This window comes from Phragmites australis, chromosome 9 (assembly GCF_958298935.1).
Source record: "Phragmites australis chromosome 9, lpPhrAust1.1, whole genome shotgun sequence".
Lineage (NCBI taxonomy): Eukaryota > Viridiplantae > Streptophyta > Magnoliopsida > Poales > Poaceae > Phragmites > Phragmites australis.
The window spans coordinates 28,113,761-28,135,256 of NC_084929.1; the positions used below are offsets into that span (position 1 = coordinate 28,113,761).

At 46.9% G+C, this 21,496-nt stretch overlaps 2 protein-coding genes across 4 annotated transcripts; one reads left to right on the top strand and one right to left on the bottom strand.

Annotated features, from left to right (window-relative positions):
• Positions 1-1,551: 1,551 nt before the first annotated feature.
• LOC133928983 (uncharacterized) lies at positions 1,552-3,782 on the bottom strand. 3 transcript variants are annotated; one of them, XM_062375542.1, is made up of 4 exons: positions 2,642-3,782; positions 2,391-2,599; positions 2,112-2,308; positions 1,552-1,995 (listed from the first exon to the last, which is right to left on the bottom strand). In XM_062375542.1, the coding sequence occupies exons 1-4, from the start codon at positions 3,656-3,658 to the stop codon at positions 1,952-1,954; spliced, it is 1,467 nt and encodes a 488-aa protein (XP_062231526.1). In that variant the 5' UTR covers positions 3,659-3,782; the 3' UTR covers positions 1,552-1,951. The 3 variants fall into 3 exon arrangements, with proteins under 3 accessions (XP_062231526.1, XP_062231525.1, XP_062231524.1); XM_062375541.1 differs by having other exon boundaries at positions 1,552-1,854; positions 2,391-3,780; XM_062375540.1 differs by having other exon boundaries at positions 2,391-3,780.
• Positions 3,783-13,938: 10,156 nt separating this feature from the next.
• Positions 13,939-20,653, top strand: LOC133929818 (glycerol-3-phosphate 2-O-acyltransferase 6-like). Its single transcript, XM_062376584.1, has 2 exons — positions 13,939-14,584; positions 19,593-20,653. The coding sequence occupies exons 1-2, from the start codon at positions 13,970-13,972 to the stop codon at positions 20,457-20,459; spliced, it is 1,482 nt and encodes a 493-aa protein (XP_062232568.1). The 5' UTR covers positions 13,939-13,969; the 3' UTR covers positions 20,460-20,653.
• Positions 20,654-21,496: the final 843 nt, after the last annotated feature.

Genomic DNA, 21,496 nt, shown 5'->3' on the forward strand with positions numbered 1-21,496 from the left:
TGGGCACTCCCTCTTGGTGCATTAGAAGGGCCATGGCGCCTGACAGGATAACCTTAGAGTGATTGTATACTTATTTAAGCCTAGTACCATTAATTTTATTTTCGTTATAAATTTAGACCGACTATTAAAAAGGAATGTAGTTTTGTAAAAATATTTAAACAACATTATTGTCCTTCCAGACCTCTTGGTTTTGAGGGCCAGGCAGCCGTCCCGTGGGCCCCCTCTAGGGCCAGCCCGGCGTGCATGGCCTCCTGTGTAGGTTGCATCACGTACACCAGCTGCCTCAACATTACGTACACCGCTGTCTCGCCCCCATGCCGGGTTTGGGCACTCCCTCTTGGTGCATTAGAAGGGCCATGGCGCCTGACAGGATAACCTATCACACTCACACAACACAATGCATGTCGCGAGGAAGGCCATGGTCGCACACGTTCCATTTTGGACTCTTTTCCGTGATCCGAAGCTGGGAGAAGAATATCGGCCAGTGAGCAGGTCAGTGGACGAGTGCGATGGGTAGGTTTCGTGTCAACGCTGGGCTTCTCAAGTGTACAGTCAAAAAAGGGCCGGTCCTGTGCGCCGGCTGTGGCATGCAGCGCCCGTGAAAAATCTGGTAATATCTTTTGAAGAAGCTATGGTGGTATGATCATCAGAAACTGTGGTGGACGATGCCATCGCTTTAACGGCTAAGGGACCTGCAAATCCACAAGCCTGCAACACTGCAAGGACTACAGGTCCAGGGCTGCTGGTGACTTTGGTCTGAAATTACGACTCCCATGTGAGGACTTTCGTGCGTACCATTTGGAATGGGGTGCCATTTCCGGTAGAAAGCACTGGCTCAAGCACATGGAATGGACGGGCCACAACTTGCACGGGAGAAAGCGAAAAACCTTTTCTTACGCCGACTCCGTAATGTAGACGTAGCTTTAGCTACTGGTCTAGCCCAGCGGTCCTGCTCTGCTCGTGCTGAATACCTGTGCGCAGGTACTCGTGTTTGTGTCTGCAGTCTGCTTGGTGAAACCGTAGACCGTAGTGCCCATTCTAAAATCTCGTTTGACATACCTCTAATTTCGAGATCGATATAAATTTAGAATTTATAAAATAAAATAAAATAATTTAAATATTTATTTTCAGTTTAAAATAAAAACAAAATGTTTAAATCAAAGACTCTTGATTTATCTATAATTCTAGTCCTAAAAATTTAGAGCTAAAGCCCTATCAAACAACTTCCCTCTAAGTTATGTTCTTCTCTGTTTCGGTAGAGAACTCCGGTTTCGTTGGTTGAAAAAAGGAACTTCTACAACTGAGAGAAGCATGGCTTGATAGTCAATAGCCAAATCTCACTAATCGTTAGTACTGAACGTGAAACTAGCCACAAAAATCGCGAGTCGTGTCCAGAAGACATTCTCACTTGAGTACCGTTCCCGAACTCCGAAACAAAGAGTACACAACTTGAGCTGGGACGAACTTGAAATCGCCGATCTCAGCCCCAAGGAGCATTGGTGGTAGAAACACGCTAGATCCGAGGTAGATTGCACCGGGATTACCATGATCTTCTTAATCACTTACTAGTTTTATTCCTTTTCTCACATCTACATAATTACAGGATGCGAGTTGATATACATTACTCAGCAGAACATCCATCCATGATCCATGCCACCTCGTCGCCCTCCATGCCACTGTGCTACTGCAATTCTACAGCCGTCCATGCCACCCGGCCGCCGGTTGGCCCCGACAAGCTCACCAGGATCCGAGATGCCCGTCCTCACAGTTCCCGGGCAAAAGCTCCAATTGCCCAATTCCCGGACGGGAGAAGAAGCACCACCTTCATGTCCCCCTGGATCATTACTCACTCCACTGCCCACGCCACGCAAGCACACTTCTCGTCAGACTAAGTAAAGGGAAGATATCATGTGTCAGCTCCACTCCGCCCGGCCCATGGAGGTGTCGTGGTCTAGGCGTCTGGCCGCGTGGCCGCCCCCGCGCATGCTGCAAGAACTTCATCTTGCCTTTTTCAATATGTATTGTTTTGTTCTTTTGGCCGGTTCGTGCTGATCCGCGACCATTGAGGTGCCGGTGCGAGCGTCAATCGAGTGGGTAGCATGTGTCCTCACCTCCGGTGTTCCAGAGGAAGTGTGCGTAGGCGGCGGCGTGGTGCGAGTTGCCGGGGTCGGCCGTGATGGCCTCCTGGTAGGTGTCCTCCGCGGCCACGAGGTCGTTCCGCGCCTTCCACAGGAAGGTCGCGTACCGGTTCAGCGCCTCCGCGTCTGGTGGCTCCGCGCGCACCGCCCTCTCGAAGTAGTGCTCCGCCCTGCAATGAAACAAGAGTTACTATCCGTAACCGCGGTTGTCAATCCGTCGAACAGGTGATGGGCGTCGCCGTGGGAACCTACCGGTCATGATCTTTCCGCACGAGGTAGAGGAACTGCGCGAAGTTGGCGAGGATGAGCGAGTTGTTCGGGTCCTCGGAGACGGCCTGTTCGTACCTCTGCTGCGTGCTCGCGTGCTCGGCGTGGTCCTCTGTCTCCAGGTCCGCCTCAACCGGCGCGACGAGGCTTCCCAGCACGTCCGGGTCGCTCAGTTCCTCAGCGCGCGCGCTGGCCTGCATTCTCGAAGCCTCCGCGACCATCATTCCCCAAATGGCCTGCTCGTCCGCGTCGGTAGCGTCGGGGATGGCCTCCCCTATGCCCGCCCCAGCAGGCGTTGATGGCTGCTGCGGCTCCCCGCGGCTTAGCCGATAGAGGGACTCCTCCGACCGGCCGTCGCCGGTCGCGCCCGCGACGGGCCGCGCCTTGCCGCCACCGCCGCTGTTCCCGCCAACCGAGGCCGTCCGGCCGACGGAGAACGTCTGCACTGAAGCCGCGTCGAACCGAGGGCGGGAAGGCTCGGCGTGCTGAGTATCGATCACCGCGACTGCTGCTACAGCGGGCGGAGGAGGCCGGATGGTGGCTGCGGCGGCGGCGACGCTGTTGCCCATCGAGTGGACGGTGAAGTTGGCGAGGAGCAGCATGAGCGAGACCATGAGGGCCGGGGTGCCGGCGAAGATGTGCTGGAAGAGCCAGACGAAGGAGGCGTGCATCTCGCCCTGGACGCGCGCCAGGACGCCCTGCAGGTCGTCGCAGAGCAGCGCGTCGCGCATCTGATGCAGCGCGAAGCTCTGCAGCTCCCGCACGATGAGCACCATCGACGAGAAGGCGCGGCCCACCGACTCCCCGGCGGAGCCCAGCAACCGCTCATCCCACAGCGACTGCCGCGCCACCTGCCGCTGCCGCTTCTTCCGCTTCAGCATCCTCAGCGACAGCGGCAGCCCGACGCTGCTAGCGCTCTGCTCCACGCTCGCGGGCCACCCGCACCCCGTCGTGCCCGTCGGCTGCACCCCAGCCGCTGCCGCTAGCTCCTCGATCCTCCTCAAGAACTCCGCGTCCCCGCTTCCCATGCCATCCAAGCTGGCGCTCAGCGCGCACCTGGCCGGTGGCAGGGCCGGGCGCCGCCGCACCATTACACCGGCTCCCCAATTAACCAGGGACCGGGATCTCGCGAGCCCCGCGCAGCCGCCGCCGAGGAAGGCGGGCGGCGGCCGCGAGGACGTGGAGGCCGACGACGAGGCGGAAGAGGAACGCGCGCACAGCGACGGCGGCACGGCCGCGACCTGGAAGCCCATGGCCTTCCTGTCACTTAACGAGCGCCCCGGCTGGCCTTTGGTTGGGCCACCACCGAACTGGGGGAGGTGTGGAAATAGCAGCGCACAGCCGCAGGAGGCAGGAGGAGGTGAGGCGAGGCGAGGCGGGGCTGGCTATATATATAGGCAAGGAAAAGAGAGGGGGCGTTGGGGCGCTTTAACAAGGATCCGGAGGGGCGTCCCGGTCAGCCTCCCACGCTGCTCGTGAACCGTATTGTAAAGCCACACGAAAACTCTTACCAGTACAAATGGCGATTAGTTTGGATTTTAAAAATCGTAGTGTGCAACATAAATATATATACAAAATTAATATAACCATAAAAAGTGGCTAAACGGCGGTGCTACCAGCTCGTGCATCGCACCCTCCGAGAGCTACGGCTCCCTCGACCCCACCCGCTCAAAGCTGGTGACACTGACGCGACGCGACGTCTTTTCGCTAGGCGCCGAGACGGAAAGGGCAAGGAAAAAAATATCGCGGGCGAACGAACGGCTCCGCGACCGCGAGAGCCGAGAGGGAAGACTCCAACTTGGGTTTTGTACGGGTCGGCACGGACAAGCGAGGCCGCGTCGGGTCTCCAGCTCTGTTTCTCGGGGATCGGACGGTGCGTGACGCAGGCAATGGCAGGCGCGCCGGATGGGTCCTGGGCGCTTCGCCCCCGGGAGGCCACGGGCGGAACGTGTGGAATTTGTGCGCGCGTCCCGGTTGGTGAACTGCTAGCGCTAGCTGTACGGTGCAGGGGGGCCGTGTCGCTCGCGTGCATTGGGGCTGCGGCCGGGGCCGGGGCCTGTAGGTGCAGCCGTGCAAGCTGCGTCCTATTTGCTGGGAGGAGTAAATCGCATTTGATCTTGCTCTCTAACTAGAGCTGGAGTTGTAAGATCATCTTTAATCATATTTTTTCTATTTTATTTTTTTTCTATTTTTTTATTTTCTATTTTAACAATTTTTTTAGGAATCGCGAAATGAAATGAGAAAATTCTATTCTGAACAGAATGATTCTAAGGATGAAAATCGTGAAGAGAAATTATTGAAATGCTGAAAAAAAACAAAAATCCTTCGTGACAAAATTTTCACCCTTGATAAAATCCCTTGAGCATAGTTTAACAGACTCGGATCGTTCTCATAGCGCCCTTGTGGTCAGCACAAGTAAATTATTGTCGCAGCCACCAAGGATGTCCGTTTTGGGAAAGTTTAAGGTGCCATCCATGAAATCAAAGCTACTCTTCCCACCATTTCACATAAGTGAAGAATTGTTGGCAGCACTTGAAGATTAATCGAAGGATTTAGGTGGATTAAGAAGAAGAGAAGCCACGAACACAACGTGTGGGGAAAATTCTGGATGGATATATTCTCGACCCTTCTGTTACTTTCTATTCTTGCTATATTTAGCACTTTAGTCCCTACCTTAGTTTATAATTACAAACTACACACACCACTAAGAGATGCAAATGGAATTTCTGGTTGCGATTTGATAGGTGCGCAACCAAGAAGGAAAATCAATTTGGGTGGTAACGAACCTATTTCACTCGTTCATTTTGAATTGGTTGGGGATTTGCCATTCGTTAGAGGAGAGTTGGCGCCTAAACCGGTTCTAGAACTTTAACCCAAGCTACTGAGCTGGTCGGTTAGCCCTTTTCGCTTAATAGTTTACAGGCTTTCTTTTCGTTGATTTGGACACCAAGTGGAATATCCAGCATAATTAGCTGTAAGTTATTTTGTTTTCAATAAAAAAGGAGTCAAAAGCCTTTGGTCTAATAACCAGCTGTAAGTTTCACATATAGTTAGTTCCATTTTCCTCGAAAGGAAGTTGTTCTTCACCCCACAACTCTTACCGTTACATATCATCCACCTAAATCCTCCGATTAATCTTCAAGTGCAGAGTTTTCTGTTTCTTCACGCAGGACCTATGCTTTTGTACTTTCCCCGGAGTCCCGGCAGTGAAAATAGAATGGACCGACGACCGTCGCTCTACTTCAGTGCCCATCAATCGAATTAATCGTGTTTACTTTTTTAGAAGGTAGAATCCAAAAGCTTAGGTGAGGTGATACCTTATCAACTATTGATTCCTCAATATAAAAAATATATCTCAACAAAAACCGTAGCAATGTCGTCATAGATTTCGCGGTGTTGCGTGCACCATGAAAACCCTTTGAGGAATGAGGACCACCGTTCATATTCAGGGGGCTCCGCGAACAATAGCCAAAGGTTCGTTCCAAGCAAAGAGAGCAGTGTGGATCTATGAGGAATTAGTCAGCTAGGCTTTTGACCTTTTAGGTTATTTATATAGGCCGGAGAGGAAAGGTAAATTTCACTTAGTTTTTAGTAGGGTATAAATATTAAGGAGATCATTAGGTCTAAAATGGGCTACTTTGTAAGTCTACGTTTCCCTTTAACAGTAGCTCCTCAGCTGTAAAAGCTCTAATGAGACAGCAGAGCAAACAACTACAACGGTGAAAGACCCAGACTCATTGTTGCCACATACGCCTCGCTAAAAACTCTATTCCAAAAATCCAGTGAAAAAAAGGGCATGAAGAAACGATCACGTACATCACGTAGGTCTTTCTTTACATCATGAAGGCTACGGGCCTTGGTTCTCGGCAATAGTACTTCTTCCTCCATAGCCGAAGTCGAAGGTACATCTTTGTCCTGCTCGACGAAGAGGGTTTTGGCGAAGGCTGATGCCGAGGCTTCGATTGGTGCGGCTTCAATCGTACCTGACGAAGCAGAGGTCGAAGGCTGCTGTCATGGCTCACTGGAGTTAATGATGTTCTCGCGTTTCTACTCATATGCGCTGGCCAAACTCTTGGGACCCAGGATGAGATTTTAACTTGGGTACCTTCCATAGCCCCTCTTCACAGGTGTTTGTGAGTGGTGAAGGATACAACATGGGTGACGTAGTCGAAGTCGGCGTGAGAGAAGTCATCGCGGCCGAAGCTCCTCTGGTCGATGTAGTCGGAGTCGACGGAGGCAAAGTCTTCATGGCCGAAGCAAAGTCATCGTGACCGAAGCAAGGTAACACCGGAGTACTTTTTGCACAGAGATAAGTGGTGCGGTTTAGCTCAAGTGTACACGCCGGACGGTTTGGTGATGAAGATGGTGAACACGTCGGAACATCTGCTGTTCATAGTGGGTTTGAGTGGAGATCCAACAACTAGTTTTTGAATGATGTACACGCTGGATGGTCCGATGAGTATAATACTATTTACACCGGATCATCCGATGTATATAGTAAAGTTGAGCCATTAGAGCAATGGCTAGTTCATAGGGTTGAGACTATAAATACATTCTCACTCAGTCATTTAAAGGTGTGGTTGTCCAGTGGAAGCTCCTATACAATAGTAAAGATATCTAAACTACCAAAGTACTTAAAGTGATCATCTAAAGTAATTAAGCATAAGATTATAGAGTGATTAGTACTAATAGGCTTAGAGAAAGTTGTTGCTAGGTGTTGCTACCTAGAGAGTGGAACAAGGAGTGATCCTAACGTGTACCTATAGGTACGTTGATACCTTAGAGTCATGATGACTCGTCGACACCTTGGGTCTTGGTGGCTAAAACTTGTTGACCTTCCGACTTTGTGTAGAGTGGTGACAAGAAGATTGTATGAGAACACAAAGACTCTTGTCTTGGTGACTCAAGCTCCGAAGTGAAGACGACGACAAATAACCAGAAGAGAGACTAGTGATGAGACCTTGCCTTGGTGGCTTGGTGGCTCATCTAGCTTGAGGCCTAGTCTTTGGTGGCTTAGTGGCTCAAGAGTCATGACCAGAAGAGTCTTGGCGATCGAGAGCATATTTTTGATGGAGCTCCAACGTGGACTAAAAATAACATTCATGTCATCGATACCACAACATAAAATCTATTGGGATGAGTTTGCTCTTTCTAACTTATTTACCTTTCCGCATTTATATACTTACAATTTACCTTCCTAGAGTAGGTTGCAAACCTTTTGAATAGTAGAGTAGATACACTAGATAGACCTAGAGTACATTTAGATAGAAATTAATATGAGTTTATCTTGTGAAATTTTTGAAGCCGATTAATTTTAAGTGTCCTAATTCACCCCTATCTTAGAACGTCATCGATCCTTTCAGATCCCAACGGGGCATAACTTTTTTTTTGCATATTTAGCACAAAATAGATGGTGGGATGGGCTTGTGGGGTTATCTCATGGGTTGGGTCCTTTGCCAGCCAAAGCTCGGTAGGGCTTTTGCCTGCCGAAGGCTGCTCTTCGAAGGCAGGATTGGCTCACCAGCGGAACTCCTCCTTTCACCAATCGAAGCTCCTCTGGTCCCAAGGCCCAAGCACGGTGCAAAGCCCGCCTGTGCTGAAGGCCTGGTCTGAAGGCCCATGCGTGTAGTGGGCGAAGCCGGTCTGATCTGAAGGCCCGTGCACGGTGTGAAGCCCGCCTGGTCCAAAGGCCTATCTATGTCGAAGACCTAGTCCGAAGGCCCACACGCAGTATGTCTGGTTCGAAGGCCCAAGCGCGAGGGTGAAGCCCGACGAAGGCCCACTTGTGGTGGCGAAGCCCGATGAAGGCCCACTTGTGGTGGCGAAGCCCGTCTGGTCCGAAGGCCCACGTGCGCAATGCAAAGCCTGCGAAAGCCCACTCACTCTCTTTGGAACTGGATCCCCATAGACGACGTCAACTGTTTGAACTTTACTCCATGAACAATAACTGAATAGGATCGTTTCAAGCAAATAGAGGAGTGTGGATCTGGGATGAATCAGCCAACCCGAGCTCTTGACTCTTTGGGTCCTTTATATAGGCGGTAGAGGAGAGATAAACCTCTCTCTCTAATCTTTAGTAGGGTACAAAGATTACAAGAAGGTCATTAAGCCTTTACATAGACTGCTTTATTTGCCTGAACTTTTTCCCAACAGTAAATATAGCTATATCCATGCCTTAAGCCCACAACCATAATTCATGTTATGGTAACACTCCGAGATTAAATTTCGATGATTTTTCACAAATTTTAGTAATTTTAAAAGGAAATGAAATATCTAATTTCTAGATTTTTTTCAGTGACATATGTGACCTACATAGCATAGTACAAAATAACCAAAATTTCAAAAATTTCGATCTTTTTCTCGATGAATGTAAAAATTATAAAACGAAATTAAAATCTTGTAACACTAGCAGCTCTTTTACGCGCACCAGCAAGCTGCTGGAGTACGGTCTCCCCCTGTTTTTCCCGGAGGCCATATGAATTACTAGGAATGGGGAGTAAGAGAATGATTGGGTAAAGGGTAAAACTGTCATTTATCGCGGACCAGATGTTATATGCATCGATCCTCTTCGGTTCTCCTGTCTCGTTTTTCTTTTTTCCAGATGTGGAAAATTGGACTAGGCTGAGGATGACCATATACAGGGTGCAAACACATTTTACAGTATAGAGGGTACGTGAAGAGTCCCACCTGGTCCTGGCTAAACTGCATACTGCGGAGCTGCACTTAAAGATCCAAATCCGGAAATCCGCACAGAGCCACCAACTGTTGGAGATATTTTTCCCTCAGTCTCACCGAAGCTCCGACCTGCCAGGCTGCCACCGTTCATTAGTTTATGCTTTCAATTTCTTATTTGCCACTAAAAACTTTACATATTTTCTTAATTATCACTGGACCAATATATCATTAAAAGAATAAGTAGTAAATAAGGGAATAGGTAAAACAAATAAGGAATTTATCCTTTTTTAATGAGAGCCACCGTTCATTAGCTTGCAGATACAGGAGCGGATGAGCATTCTCTTTAAAAATCACGTGGATCGAACGCAAAGTTGTAGTGTGCAGTGTGTAAGCTACTGGCAGTAAATTGCAGCCCGTGTAATCTGCTCAGCTGAAAATCGGCACTCTATAATAAACAGAAGTGCCGCCTTCCGCCGGAAGTACTAGGTAGAGAGTTCATGTGGCATCGTCTCTCGATTCTCCCCAGGACCATGTTCGGCGCTGGCGACCCGACAACACCCTCGTCCACCGATCGACCACCGGACGCAGCAGTGTCTCGCTAGCAGCTGTCCTCTCGGTGCATCCATCATCGATTATTCCCTGTTTCTCCTCCTAGCACCCAATCTAAGGTTTACAAAATCGTTTGGAGCACGAAATTGAGATCCATGGGTAATAAAAATCGCGGTTATCATGATAACCGCTTGAAATTTGGCGAGAATTTACTCAAAATTCACTGGACAAATTTGAAATTCGGCAAGAATTCGGACCGAATCGACTGAACGATAACCGCTCGGTTTGCATAGGTTACCGAGCGGTTTCGCTGATTTATCGAGCGTATTTTCCAAATTTCTCGTATTGTCGGTAACCGTTTGGTTTTAGCGATTTATCGAGTGATTTTCTCAAATTTAAGTGATGTTAAAAAAACCAAAAAAAGTTTTAACCTTGTAAAATTAATAACTAATGAGCTTCAAATCAAGTGAAACAAATTTTGTTGGTTTCCTTGTAACAGGATCTACAAGATAAAAATATTTATACTCATAAAAAAATTGAATATTTTCTATGATAAAATGTATTTGCTAATATATAGTTTACTTTTTGCTAATCCAAAAATCATGAAACCTTTGTTAGTCTTCTTACATGATCCTATATTTTTTTAAAACACGTGAACTCATAAAATAGTTGTTATAACATGCAGGATTATATACAAATATGTTGTAACTAGATTAATTTATAACCAACCCATCACACCTCCAAAATTAGTGAAGTCACTTTTATTAGTTTACTTATACTATACTTTATGCAGGAAAAATAATGGTAGATATGCGAAAATTAATTATAGTATTATTTCTTAACATATTAATTTCATGCTTCTGAACTTAGTAAAAATCATGGAGAAATTAGTAAAACTCTAATCAAAGTGAAACCAATTTTAAATATCCTCTCAGGATACACCCTACCAAAAAAATATGTATTTGCATGATAAGCTTTTCCTTAACATGAGTTAATAAATGAACTGCACGCTTCAAGTTTTTTTCTTTATTTCTCAAACTTCCTCTTAGAGAATATGATGCAAACAATATTTTTTTAAAAATCTTTTTTCATAGAAATTCTTAGAATTGTCTTTAATTTTTTAGACTTTTATATTTTATTTTTTAATTTAAATTTAATAATCAACCGGTTTATATTATTGAACCGGAGCGGCAGGATCGGCGGTAACCGACGAATTTGTTAAAGCTGACCCAACCCCTACCGCGCGCCTTATCCTCCCGGACCCCGCGCACGCAGTTTACCGTTCGTGCCGCGGCCTCTCGCCTCCCGCGCGCGCACGCACGCAAACGCAACGCATACGCATACGCGGGCAATAGTCACCATACCCATACACATCTCGCTGCTATCCTTCCTCCGGCCGGCCGGCGCATCGCTCTCGCGGTGAGATGGATCGGTCGCTCGCTCATATGGCGGTTTGCGCGAAAAGCGGCGGCTCTCGTTGTCACGATGCCGTCGCCGTCAGTGTGCGGCGCTGTTTTGGTCAGAGGCCGAGGCAGCAGAAGGTAACGTCATATCGATCAGAACCTTCCGTGACGAGCTGTGCATGATGCATGTTTGCACTGTGCGGTAGCTGCATGCGCGGTCTGAGAAAGAGTTTGGGATTTCGTCCTGCAAAAGATCAAACCGGCCACATACGTAAAGCGACAGACACACGGTCAGCCGAGTTTGAGAAACCCAATCTATGGTCAAACTCACACGACAGACCTATACGGTGGTGATAAATGAGCACGGTATTGAGCCCAGAAGCGCACAGGATGAGAAACTCTTCGGCTGGACACCACTTCACGAACTCTACTCGGCAGTCAATATGGCTCCAAATCCGCGAACCCCGAAAGCCCAACGCCGTGGCCACGCCGCACAACCTAGCCCACGAAGCGCCCCACCCCAACGCCGAAAAGCCCGAAGAATCCCGTGAGAGACCACTGCGCTTTCTCTCCGCCTGCGCGCCCCGCCGATTTCTTGTGCGGTAACCGCGCCGTCTCTGCCTCATCTCCTTCCACAACTCACGATGACTCCTCTGCGTCGCCGTCGATTTTGGGTCTGAACTAGGAGTCTAAGGCCTTTTATTTCTGGTTTCTATTTTTGTTTCTATTTCTGTTGCTGTTAGAAAACAGAAGATAGAAGTCAGAATAAACGGTATTCTGAAGAAGTGGTTTTTGAAGAAGTCAGAAGTCTGTTTCTAAGAAAAATAAACTAAAGCTGATAAGCTCGCTGATAGATATTTTTTTAAGAAGCTATATGGTAATAAGCTAAAAATATATTGTAGAAATCAACAATCTATTTTCAAAGATAACTTTTCAGACAAACAAAAAATACAGCTTTTCAAAAAAATCCAAAAACAGAGACCAAACAAACAAACCCTAAGACAGATGCAATTGAAGATGTTGCCATGTTGGGAGGTAATATACAATATTACATACCCTTGTTAATTTATGGAACTCTAGAAGTGATCCTCAATTTACAGTGCTCTTAGGCCCCGTTTGAATAGACTATGGCTTTAGAGCTTCTGGTTAGCTGAGGAGGTAATTGTGACTGTTGAATTTTAGTTATTAGTTTTTATAATAAACTTTTAGTTTTGAAGCACACCAAAAATCAGAAAAATTTTATCTCATCCTATTTCTCAGCTTTTAATTCATTTCAATCGCAGCCGTTCCTCAGCCAACCAAAAATCACAGAAACTGAGACAAAAAGTTAACCCTTTAAATAGCTTCTAGATTTTTTGAAAAAAAAAACCAAAAAAAAATCTATCCAAAGGGACCTCAATCTCATCAGCGCCAGTGCGGTGGTCAGTGGCAAGGTCGGATTGAGGAGCCTGATCATGTGATTGATACAACATCAGTAGACAAAAGGAGTTCGTCACAGATCTCTCAAATTAACAGCTCGAACTGGCACTGATTAAGTGCCGCCTAGACCATGTCCATTCTGATTTTAATCTGCCAACCGGCCTTAGATTTGTTCCCAACTTTAGGTGTCCTTCGGAATGGAGGAATTGTGAAGGAGTTTTAGGATTAGATTCTTATAGGAATTTTTCCTATGGAGGATTGAATAGAAAATTTGATTCATTCTTTCTTTTTTGGAGCATTCTTAACATGAGCTCTAATCTCATGTTTAGAATTCCTTTGAGAAGTCCAATACATAATGTGTTTATCTCTCTTCCAATAAACGCTTCTGCGAAAAAAAAAAGTTCCAATGTTTTTCCTATAATACATCCAAACAGCTTGGGATAGAAATCCTACGTTTTGAATTTCTATAAAATTTAATGTGACAGCGCACTTCAATCATACGTCTGTCCATGATGCACACAAGATATGTAAAATACTACTGGCATGGCCTATCATCATTCTGAGTGACTCATTATTCGCTACTAGAGATATATAAGTGGATACTTAATGAGTAGTTCTGAGTCATCATTTAATTTTTTTATTCTAACTTAATTATGTGGGTGTAAATCTTTAGTTTATTTTTTAAAGTTTTGGGTCTATCTATAACCAGAAAATACAAAACATGCACCTTATTTGCAACACTAATTCTGAAAATAGCATTTTTGTCGTATCCCTCATCAGTCTTCAGTTGAAAAGTTTTGTTTTCTCCAATGCATATAAGTGAAGTTTTTTTACATTTTCATCGAGTGACCATATATGTCTGTAATCATACATGATCCAAAATGGAACAGATAAACCTAAAATGTTGAGTGAACCGGTAAAAAACCAACAAAAGGAACACGGCCATTGCCCATTGGATCTCACGGTTCCCACCAATAACAGGAACTCCGTACTGAAATCAATACGACAGGCTTCCGGAATTGAGCAAGAATGTTCGGAAATATTTTTGCGGCAAATAAATTAATGGATCTGATGAACTGGCAATTTTTTCCCATGGCAGCTTAGCAGTCTGCTGTCAAACCTCCAACGCTACCACCCAAAAAAAAAAAAATAGAAACATGAATGTTTTTATTATGATCTCTATATAAGGCCTGCACACAATCATTCGTTATTATAAATTTCAGTCCAAGGCTGTTAATAACACTACAACAAAATATCCACAGTAAATCTGGCAGACATGCACGGACGTACGTTTCAGTACACTGGTAAGATCAAGTAACCTTGGATTGATCTCGGGTCAGAAACTTTTTCAAGCCGTTCATCTCGATCGTGCCTGTGGAGTTACACGACCTAACGGCCCAGAGACGCTTAACGTCTGCAGCATTCGAAGCACAAACCGCTCATATAACTCGTACCCTGCCACGCTCAGGTTTGCGCGTTCACCATTCCATCCCTGTTCACGCACGAGGCACGACAGGCATGGCGGCTCGAAGGTTCAGGCCGATCGAGCAGTGCGCCTCGGAGGGGCGGTCGCACCAGACGGTGGCAGCCGACCTCGACGGCACACTCCTCCTGTCCCGCAGCGCGTTCCCGTACTACCTCCTCATCGCGCTCGAGGCCGGCAGCCTCCTCCGCGCCGTGGCCCTCCTCCTGTCTGTGCCCTTCGTATACCTCACCTACGTCTCCTTCTCCGAGACCCTGGCCGTGCGCACGCTCCTCTACATCGCCGTGGCGGGCCTCAGGATGAGTGACATCGAAGCGGTGGCCCGGTCGGTGCTCCCCAGGTTCTACGCCGGCGACGTCCACCCGGAGGGGTGGCGCGTGTTTGGCTCGTTCGGGAGGAGGTACATCGTCACGGCGAGCCCGAGGGTGATGGTGGAGCCGTTCGCGAGGGAGTTCCTTGGCGCGGACAAGATCATCGGGACGGAGCTGGAGGTGAGCGTGTCCGGGAAGGCTACGGGCTTCGTCGCCAAGCCCGGGGTGCTGGTCAGCGAGCACAAGAGGCAGGCGGTGCTGAGGGAGTTCGGCGACGCGCTGCCGGACGTGGGCATGGGGGACCGAGAGAGCGACTTCGACTTCATGGCCATCTGCAAGGTATAGCTTCTTCAGTTCTTTAGATCGCTTAACCTTCTCTGCGTGCTTCCATTAATCTGTGTTCTACTTTTCATGCATGCTGCTATGTATTACTGTTTAGCCTTCAAATTGTACCAAGTTGGTCAGTGCATTAATGCATTATGGTCGCAGCAGATGGGATTATGTGATATTGGCCGTGCGGTTATTTAATGTGGTGTTAAGTAGGAGTACTGTGCGTCCCTAGCCTCGACCTCCAGATCTCAAATCTGCAAGGTTGCAGCGGCAGCCGGCAGGCATACACCAACTATGAATTTCCACTGTTACCGTTTATGGCTTTATGCGAATTTGCGTACATTTGGGCCGTGAGTAAGGAGGTCTGATGTGAGAATGGACGGTACGGCAATTAGTTGTGTGCAAGTGTGCATAATTGCATAAACCAACGAGATGATCTGGTAGTTGACGTAGTTGTGTCAGTCCCAGTGTCCGATGGCGTGCATTGTCCCCCATGCTAGTTTAGTTCTGACTATCCCCCAAGTTGTGTCAGTCAGTTTTCTCTTTTGCAACTTTTGGGCCTGAAGATCCTACTGAATTTAGTTGCACCGACAAGGTTACCACTTACAAGGGCACTGGATACAGATCATCGAAGGATGGATCTCGGGACAACCTGTAATGTCTGGATAGAGATCATCGAAGGATAGATCTGGAGATTAATTTTGGGGCATATTAATGCTGCATTGCTTCACCACGGGGTCGCTGTGCTGGCACTGGTCCTGAGTTCTTGGAAGAGAATGGCTAACTTCGTTTCAGTTGGACATCACGGGTTCACGTTCTGATCTGACTGCATGCTGTGTCTACTAGTGCTGATCTTGTATTAGGTGACAAATAAGCAGGGACCAAGACCGTCGTACTGCATGCTGCATAGCAAATCCTTACTCCTGATCTGTAAATGTTTGTGGACTAGTGAGCGCCACAATGACCGTGATAACCACACAACGTGTTTGTTTTGTTGAAACACATTGTCGTGGATAACAGTCCAAATTCATGTTGAAGAGGATTCAAACTTAGATGATTCCAACATACATCTATATCCATAACTAATGGAGTTAGCCTGTTTTTTTTTTCACAAAACATACGCCGCCTATATTGTGCACTGAACATAGGGCTTGTTTGATAGAGCTCTCTAACCTCTTGATTTTATGGTGAAAGTGATTCTATGGTAAAAGTGATTTTGTTTGTAAAATTATTTAGTATGTTTGTGGTGGAAATGATTCCCGAGAGAAGATTGTGTTGAAATTGAGGAGAATCAGCCGGGAATCGGTGGAAGCTAGATTTTTCGGCTCCCACCTCACAATACAAAACGTGAGAATGATTCTTTCTGATTCTATCACAAAATCGATTCTACGGCAGGACGTTTAGTAACACTCCCACCGATTCTAAGGCGGAATTAGCTCCCAGAGCTCTACCAAACAGTCCCATAAGCTTGGCCATGCTGAATAGTTGAACTAGTTCATGAAACCGTGTGTTTGCACTGGCTAGCTATCAGTTATCATATAAGGACATGAATAAGAAAAAGTTCACTGCATGTTCAAGAGACTATCTATATATCATGCGAATAATTTTTTCTACCTCATTCGTTTTTCCTGGCCATCCAATAGAAATCCAACAAACCAACTTCATCTGCCAACCCATGTCATACCCATGTCGTTCTTGTCGGCTCATCTTAAACCGATGACCTCATGATGAGGCTGCCTCCAACCTCCCCTTTCCCACCCCATGCGCTTTGGCCCTTTGACGCCAGTGAGCTAGCTAGCTTTCCCTAGCGTCGATGCCCTCCCTATGCCTCCTTCTTCCCCATGCCATCATCCTACTTTATCTTCGGTGGTTCCCACTGTTGGATCCACTACCACATAAAGGTCATCCGCGCCCTTTTTTCACTATCGTTTCGGAAGCTTCAGCCGCACATAAAAAATGAGCCAACAAGAACCGGTAGTGACAATGATTATCACTACGGTTCTTGTTACTAACCAGCAGTGATATCCAAATTATCATTGCCGGTTCGTTTGATATTAGCTCATTAAAATGTGTGTCTTTTATAACCGACAGTGATAATGGCTATCATTGCCGGTTATGTTTACAAACCAGCATTAATACTTAAAAATTCGTTTGCCTTCACGTGTGCGACTACTCAACTTCCCAATAACTTTAAATGTCGTTGCTCTCTCTCTCTCTCTCTCTCTCTCTCTCTCTCGCACTGCCAGCCGCCTCCACCTTCACGCAATCCATGGATCCGCTACCGCCTCCACCGTCTGGACGCCTCCCACACCTATGAGGTCGCGACCTTGTCCGGGGAGGAGGAGGCCCCACGGCCGGGTCATCGGACGAGGCTCCCCTGACCTCCTTGGACTTTGACATTTTTTGGGGACCCCCTCGTCAGACAACAAGGTGTGGGATCTCTTCATCAATGAGTCGAAGGACAAGAAGGCTTGTACGAGCGAGGAGGAGGAGGAGGAGGAGGAAGAGGAAGATGAGGACCTCAAAGATGGCGCCGCCGCCACCGCCGCTGACAATGACAACGCCCATGACGAGGACAGCGGCGGCGATGATGATGACGAAGACGACCAGCATTCGTGGGTCAAGTATCATCTCGGCTGCGGGTAGTCGACGCGTGTGTTAGGGTTTTTCGAGCAGTTTAGGGTTTTGCGTTGTCGTATGCATGACAGCAACTCTTGATGTAATTAGTATAATATGAACTCTATTAGTATGGTAATTAATAATTCTAATCTCATTTATATATCACTATTAGTGCTTTTTTTTTTCCTGGATTAAGTATTACTATCAATTCGTAGTTCAAATCAGTAGTGATATAAGCGTACAAATTGAGCGAGATAAGAACAAGAACAAACATTGATAGCTTGTATCACTGTCAGTTCGTGTTACGAATCGGCAATAATATGTATAATCATTGCCGGTTCTAAAACTGACAGTAATAATTAAAGATTATTATTGCCACTTATTCACTGTCAGTTTAAAAACCGATAGTGATATCAATTTTGAACCGGCAAATAATAACATAGTGATCCATCATCCTAGCTCACCGCCTCCTAATGTCTCATTTTCTCGATGGCCCTGCCACCTTTACTGACCACTACCCCACCTTTGATCCTGCGGGCCAACAAAATTAAAGGTCAGATGTTTTGCTTTGTTGTTAGATTTTCTAGGATTTTTCTTCTCTTAGCGTGTGTCATCTAACGATTACCTTGGGGATCCTAGAAGAACCTTTGGTTAGCATGTGTCATCTTTTATGCTTTGGTGGATCCACAGTCGTAGCCCACCGCCTCCTAGTCTCCTGCTCTCGTTATGACCATGTCGCCTTTACCGATCACCACCCGCCTTTGATCCTGCAGCTCTACTGGCACAACCACTTCCTCGCCGCGCGCCCCACTACCTCCACCTCCTTCCAAGCCTTCCTCTAAGCCCGGGAGCCCCATGCCCACGAAAACTAATCTGGCGGCTCGCCGGAGATGACGAAGACGCTTCCCTGAGCATGTATCTTCAAGTGCATTGACAGTACACAATTCAAATATTTCCCAAAAATAATCATGCAAACGATAGCTACCAATTCCGTTGTGTCGATCTTGCATAGTATATCTTGGTGCTAAATCGGACTTAATTTGCATGCATGTGCTTTAAACATCATGGTTGAAGCGGACTCTCCAGGCATAATTAAGTGTTGCAGTTGAATTGGAGTATTAGATTTTGCATGCTGTACGGAGAATTGGAAGGATTGAGTCGTGTGTATCATGGAGAGTCCGACACGTATGCGTACCATACTACTATAGAATAAGTTATTCGTGCCTTTTTATTTATGTCTTTTTTAATTATCGGTTCAAAAATAATTAGCAATGATAAGATATCATTGTCGGTTTACAAACTCCAACAGTAAATCAATCACTGTGTTGTTAAGAATCGATAGTGATACCTACTATCACTGGTGGTTTATGTTATGAACTGACACTGATACAACACTATCGGTTGATGTTATGGACCGGTAGTGATATTTTTGTTATCACTACCGGTTAGTTCTTAGAACCGGCAGTGATGAAGCACTGTCAATTGGTGTCATAAACTGATAATGATAAAAAAAAATCATTGTGGGTTGGTTCCTAAAATCAACAGTAATATGTTACAATATATAATCACTTGTTCGGTATTAATACGTATTATCATTGCCAGTTCTGGAACCGACAATGATAATTATAAACTATCACTAATATTTTATCACTACTGATTTAAAAACCAATAGTAAAATAGTTTTTAACTGAGAACGATGAGAGGTTCTATAGTAGTGCAACCAGTTACAAACATCCAATGAAGGTCCAACCGTGCATGGCATTGCATGTCTAATAACAAATTAGCCATGTTTGTTCTTTAAACATCAATTGCATGGCAGAAAAAAAGGTGATGGGTGGTGATCGACCTGTTCGCTACCGAGCTTGATCATTAATCTCACGTACGGACTCTTGATGGTAGGGTGTATTTTATATGTTTCTAATATTGGCCCTAGACTTTAGGATTATTCTTTCCCGGTTTGATTCAACCACGTATTCGATGCAAACCCTTTCCATCCATGTGGCAACGTTAGACTAGTACATGTAAAGAGAAGATAGATTGATCACATGTTCCCTTTAAGGATTATCAAACGCGTAGTTTTTTTTATGTATAATTAGGATCCACAAAATTAAAGGTCATGTTTTGCTTTTTAGATCGTTGTAGGATTTTTCTTTTTGCTCCGCATATGTCATCTAAGGATTACCGTGAAACTTCTGGAGGAGCCTCTAATCATTAATGTATATATAAAGATAAAACATGGTATATATATAAAGATAAAGATAGTACTAAAGTAGTGACTATGCAATGTTGTCCGTTGTATTGTTTTGAAATTGGCAGTTCCTCCTCCTCTAATCCGATCAAGCTGCTACTGATCCATCGAAGCGTACCGCATACTGGCCATCGTGGCGTGTGCATGCAGGAAGCGTACATCGTAACACCAAAGAAGTACCGTGCGGTGCCCAGGGACCAGCTGCAGAGCCGCGTCATCCTCCACGACGGCCGCCTCGTCCGGCGCCCGACGGCGATCAACACGCTGCTCACCTTCCTGTGGATGCCGCTTGGCTTGGCGCTCGCGCTGCTGCGCGTCCTCAACCTGCTCCTGCCGGAGCGCGTCGTCTTCTACACCCACAAGCTCATGGGCATCAGGCTTGTGGTGCGCGGCCACCCGCCGCCGCCGCCGCCCAAAAAGGGCCGCCCGAGCGTCCTCTTCGTGTGCAACCACCGCACCGTGCTCGACCCGGTCGAGGTCGCCGTCGCGCTGGGCCGCAAGGTGAGCTGCGTCACGTACAACGTCTCCAGGTTCTCGGAGCTCATCTCGCCGATCAGGGCCGTCGCGCTGTCCCGGGAGCGCGACAGGGACGCCGCCCTCATCCGGCGGCTGCTCGAGGAGGGCGACCTCGTCATCTGCCCCGAGGGCACCACCTGCCGCGAGCCGTTCCTGCTGCGGTTCAGCGCGCTATTCGCTGAGCTCACCGACCGCATCGTGCCCGTGGCTATCAACACCAAGGAGAGCATGTTCCACGGGTCCACGGCGCGCGGGTACAAGCTCATGGACCCCTGCTTCTTCTTCATGAACCCGCGGCCGACGTACGAGATCACGTTCCTGAACCAGCTGCCGAGGGAGCTGACCTGCGGCGGCGGGAGGTCGCCGATCGAGGTGGCCAACTGCGTCCAGAAGGTCCTGGCCACGCAGCTCGGGTCCGAGTGCACCAGCATCACGCGCAAGGACAAGTACGGGATGCTCGCTGGCAACGACGGCCGCGTGCCACTGAAGGAGAAGGACTAGGGAAGACCGGAAGACAGACACTGATACTATTGCCTTGCATTGAGCGTTGCGATCGACGGATGATTTGCCATTGATGTTTGTGATAAGAAGTGGTTTGGTTCTAGATCTGTTATCTTGACTTATTAAGCAATGTTAAAGAAAAAAAAAAAACATGTTTTCCTCCCAAGAGCAGGAAATTACCACTTCGATCAGTGCCCAGAAAAAAAACACAGAGAGAAAAGGATTTACATCAACAGTTTATAGTTATGTCAGATTATAACTGCTCCTTCGCGCCGCACTGCCGCCTGCTACCGACAGCGCCAGGTGAGGGGCTTCTAGATCTACCACCGGAGTGGAGGTGGGAGCTGGTCCTGGTGCCGTGCGGCACCTCCGGCGGCCGCCGTGCACCGTCTCCGGAAGTCATGGAGCAACAACGGACATGTGCGGAACTATTATTTTATTCTGTTGTGTTTCAAATGTTATATTATAGAGAGATTATCCATGTTGAGATTCACTTTCTATTAGTATCATATTGTTAATGGGAGATTTTCTCCTACTATATCTATAAATAATATCACCTTATTGGTACATGTATAATATAGATTGCTAATTGAGAGTATCTCTAAAATTAGGAATACTCTCGTTACATGAGTCTATATAAGAATTAAGATTTTGCCTCTTTCTCTCTCGATTGTACTGCCGTTATAGTCTATTCCACCACGACATCAGCGTGCACAGGCGAACGGGAGAGCAGGCCTCCGAAACTCTCGCTTTTAAAATCTTGCACCAGAAGAGAGTGAATAAGATTTTTGGGAAGCGCTCCACGCGATTGCTCAAGTTTTTCACCACGGCTCGTCTTCCTAGTCGTATGGGCGCTGCCCGTTGTCATTGTCAACAAATTTGGTACGTCATCAGCAGGATCGATCGTGTCGTTAACACAGTGTAACCAGCATCTTCAGCAATCTTCATAACACAAAACCAGTACGTAAAAACTATATAACTCGTACTTTATTTCCTGTGATTCCTAATTTTGAGTATAATAAATCTAGTCATATGTT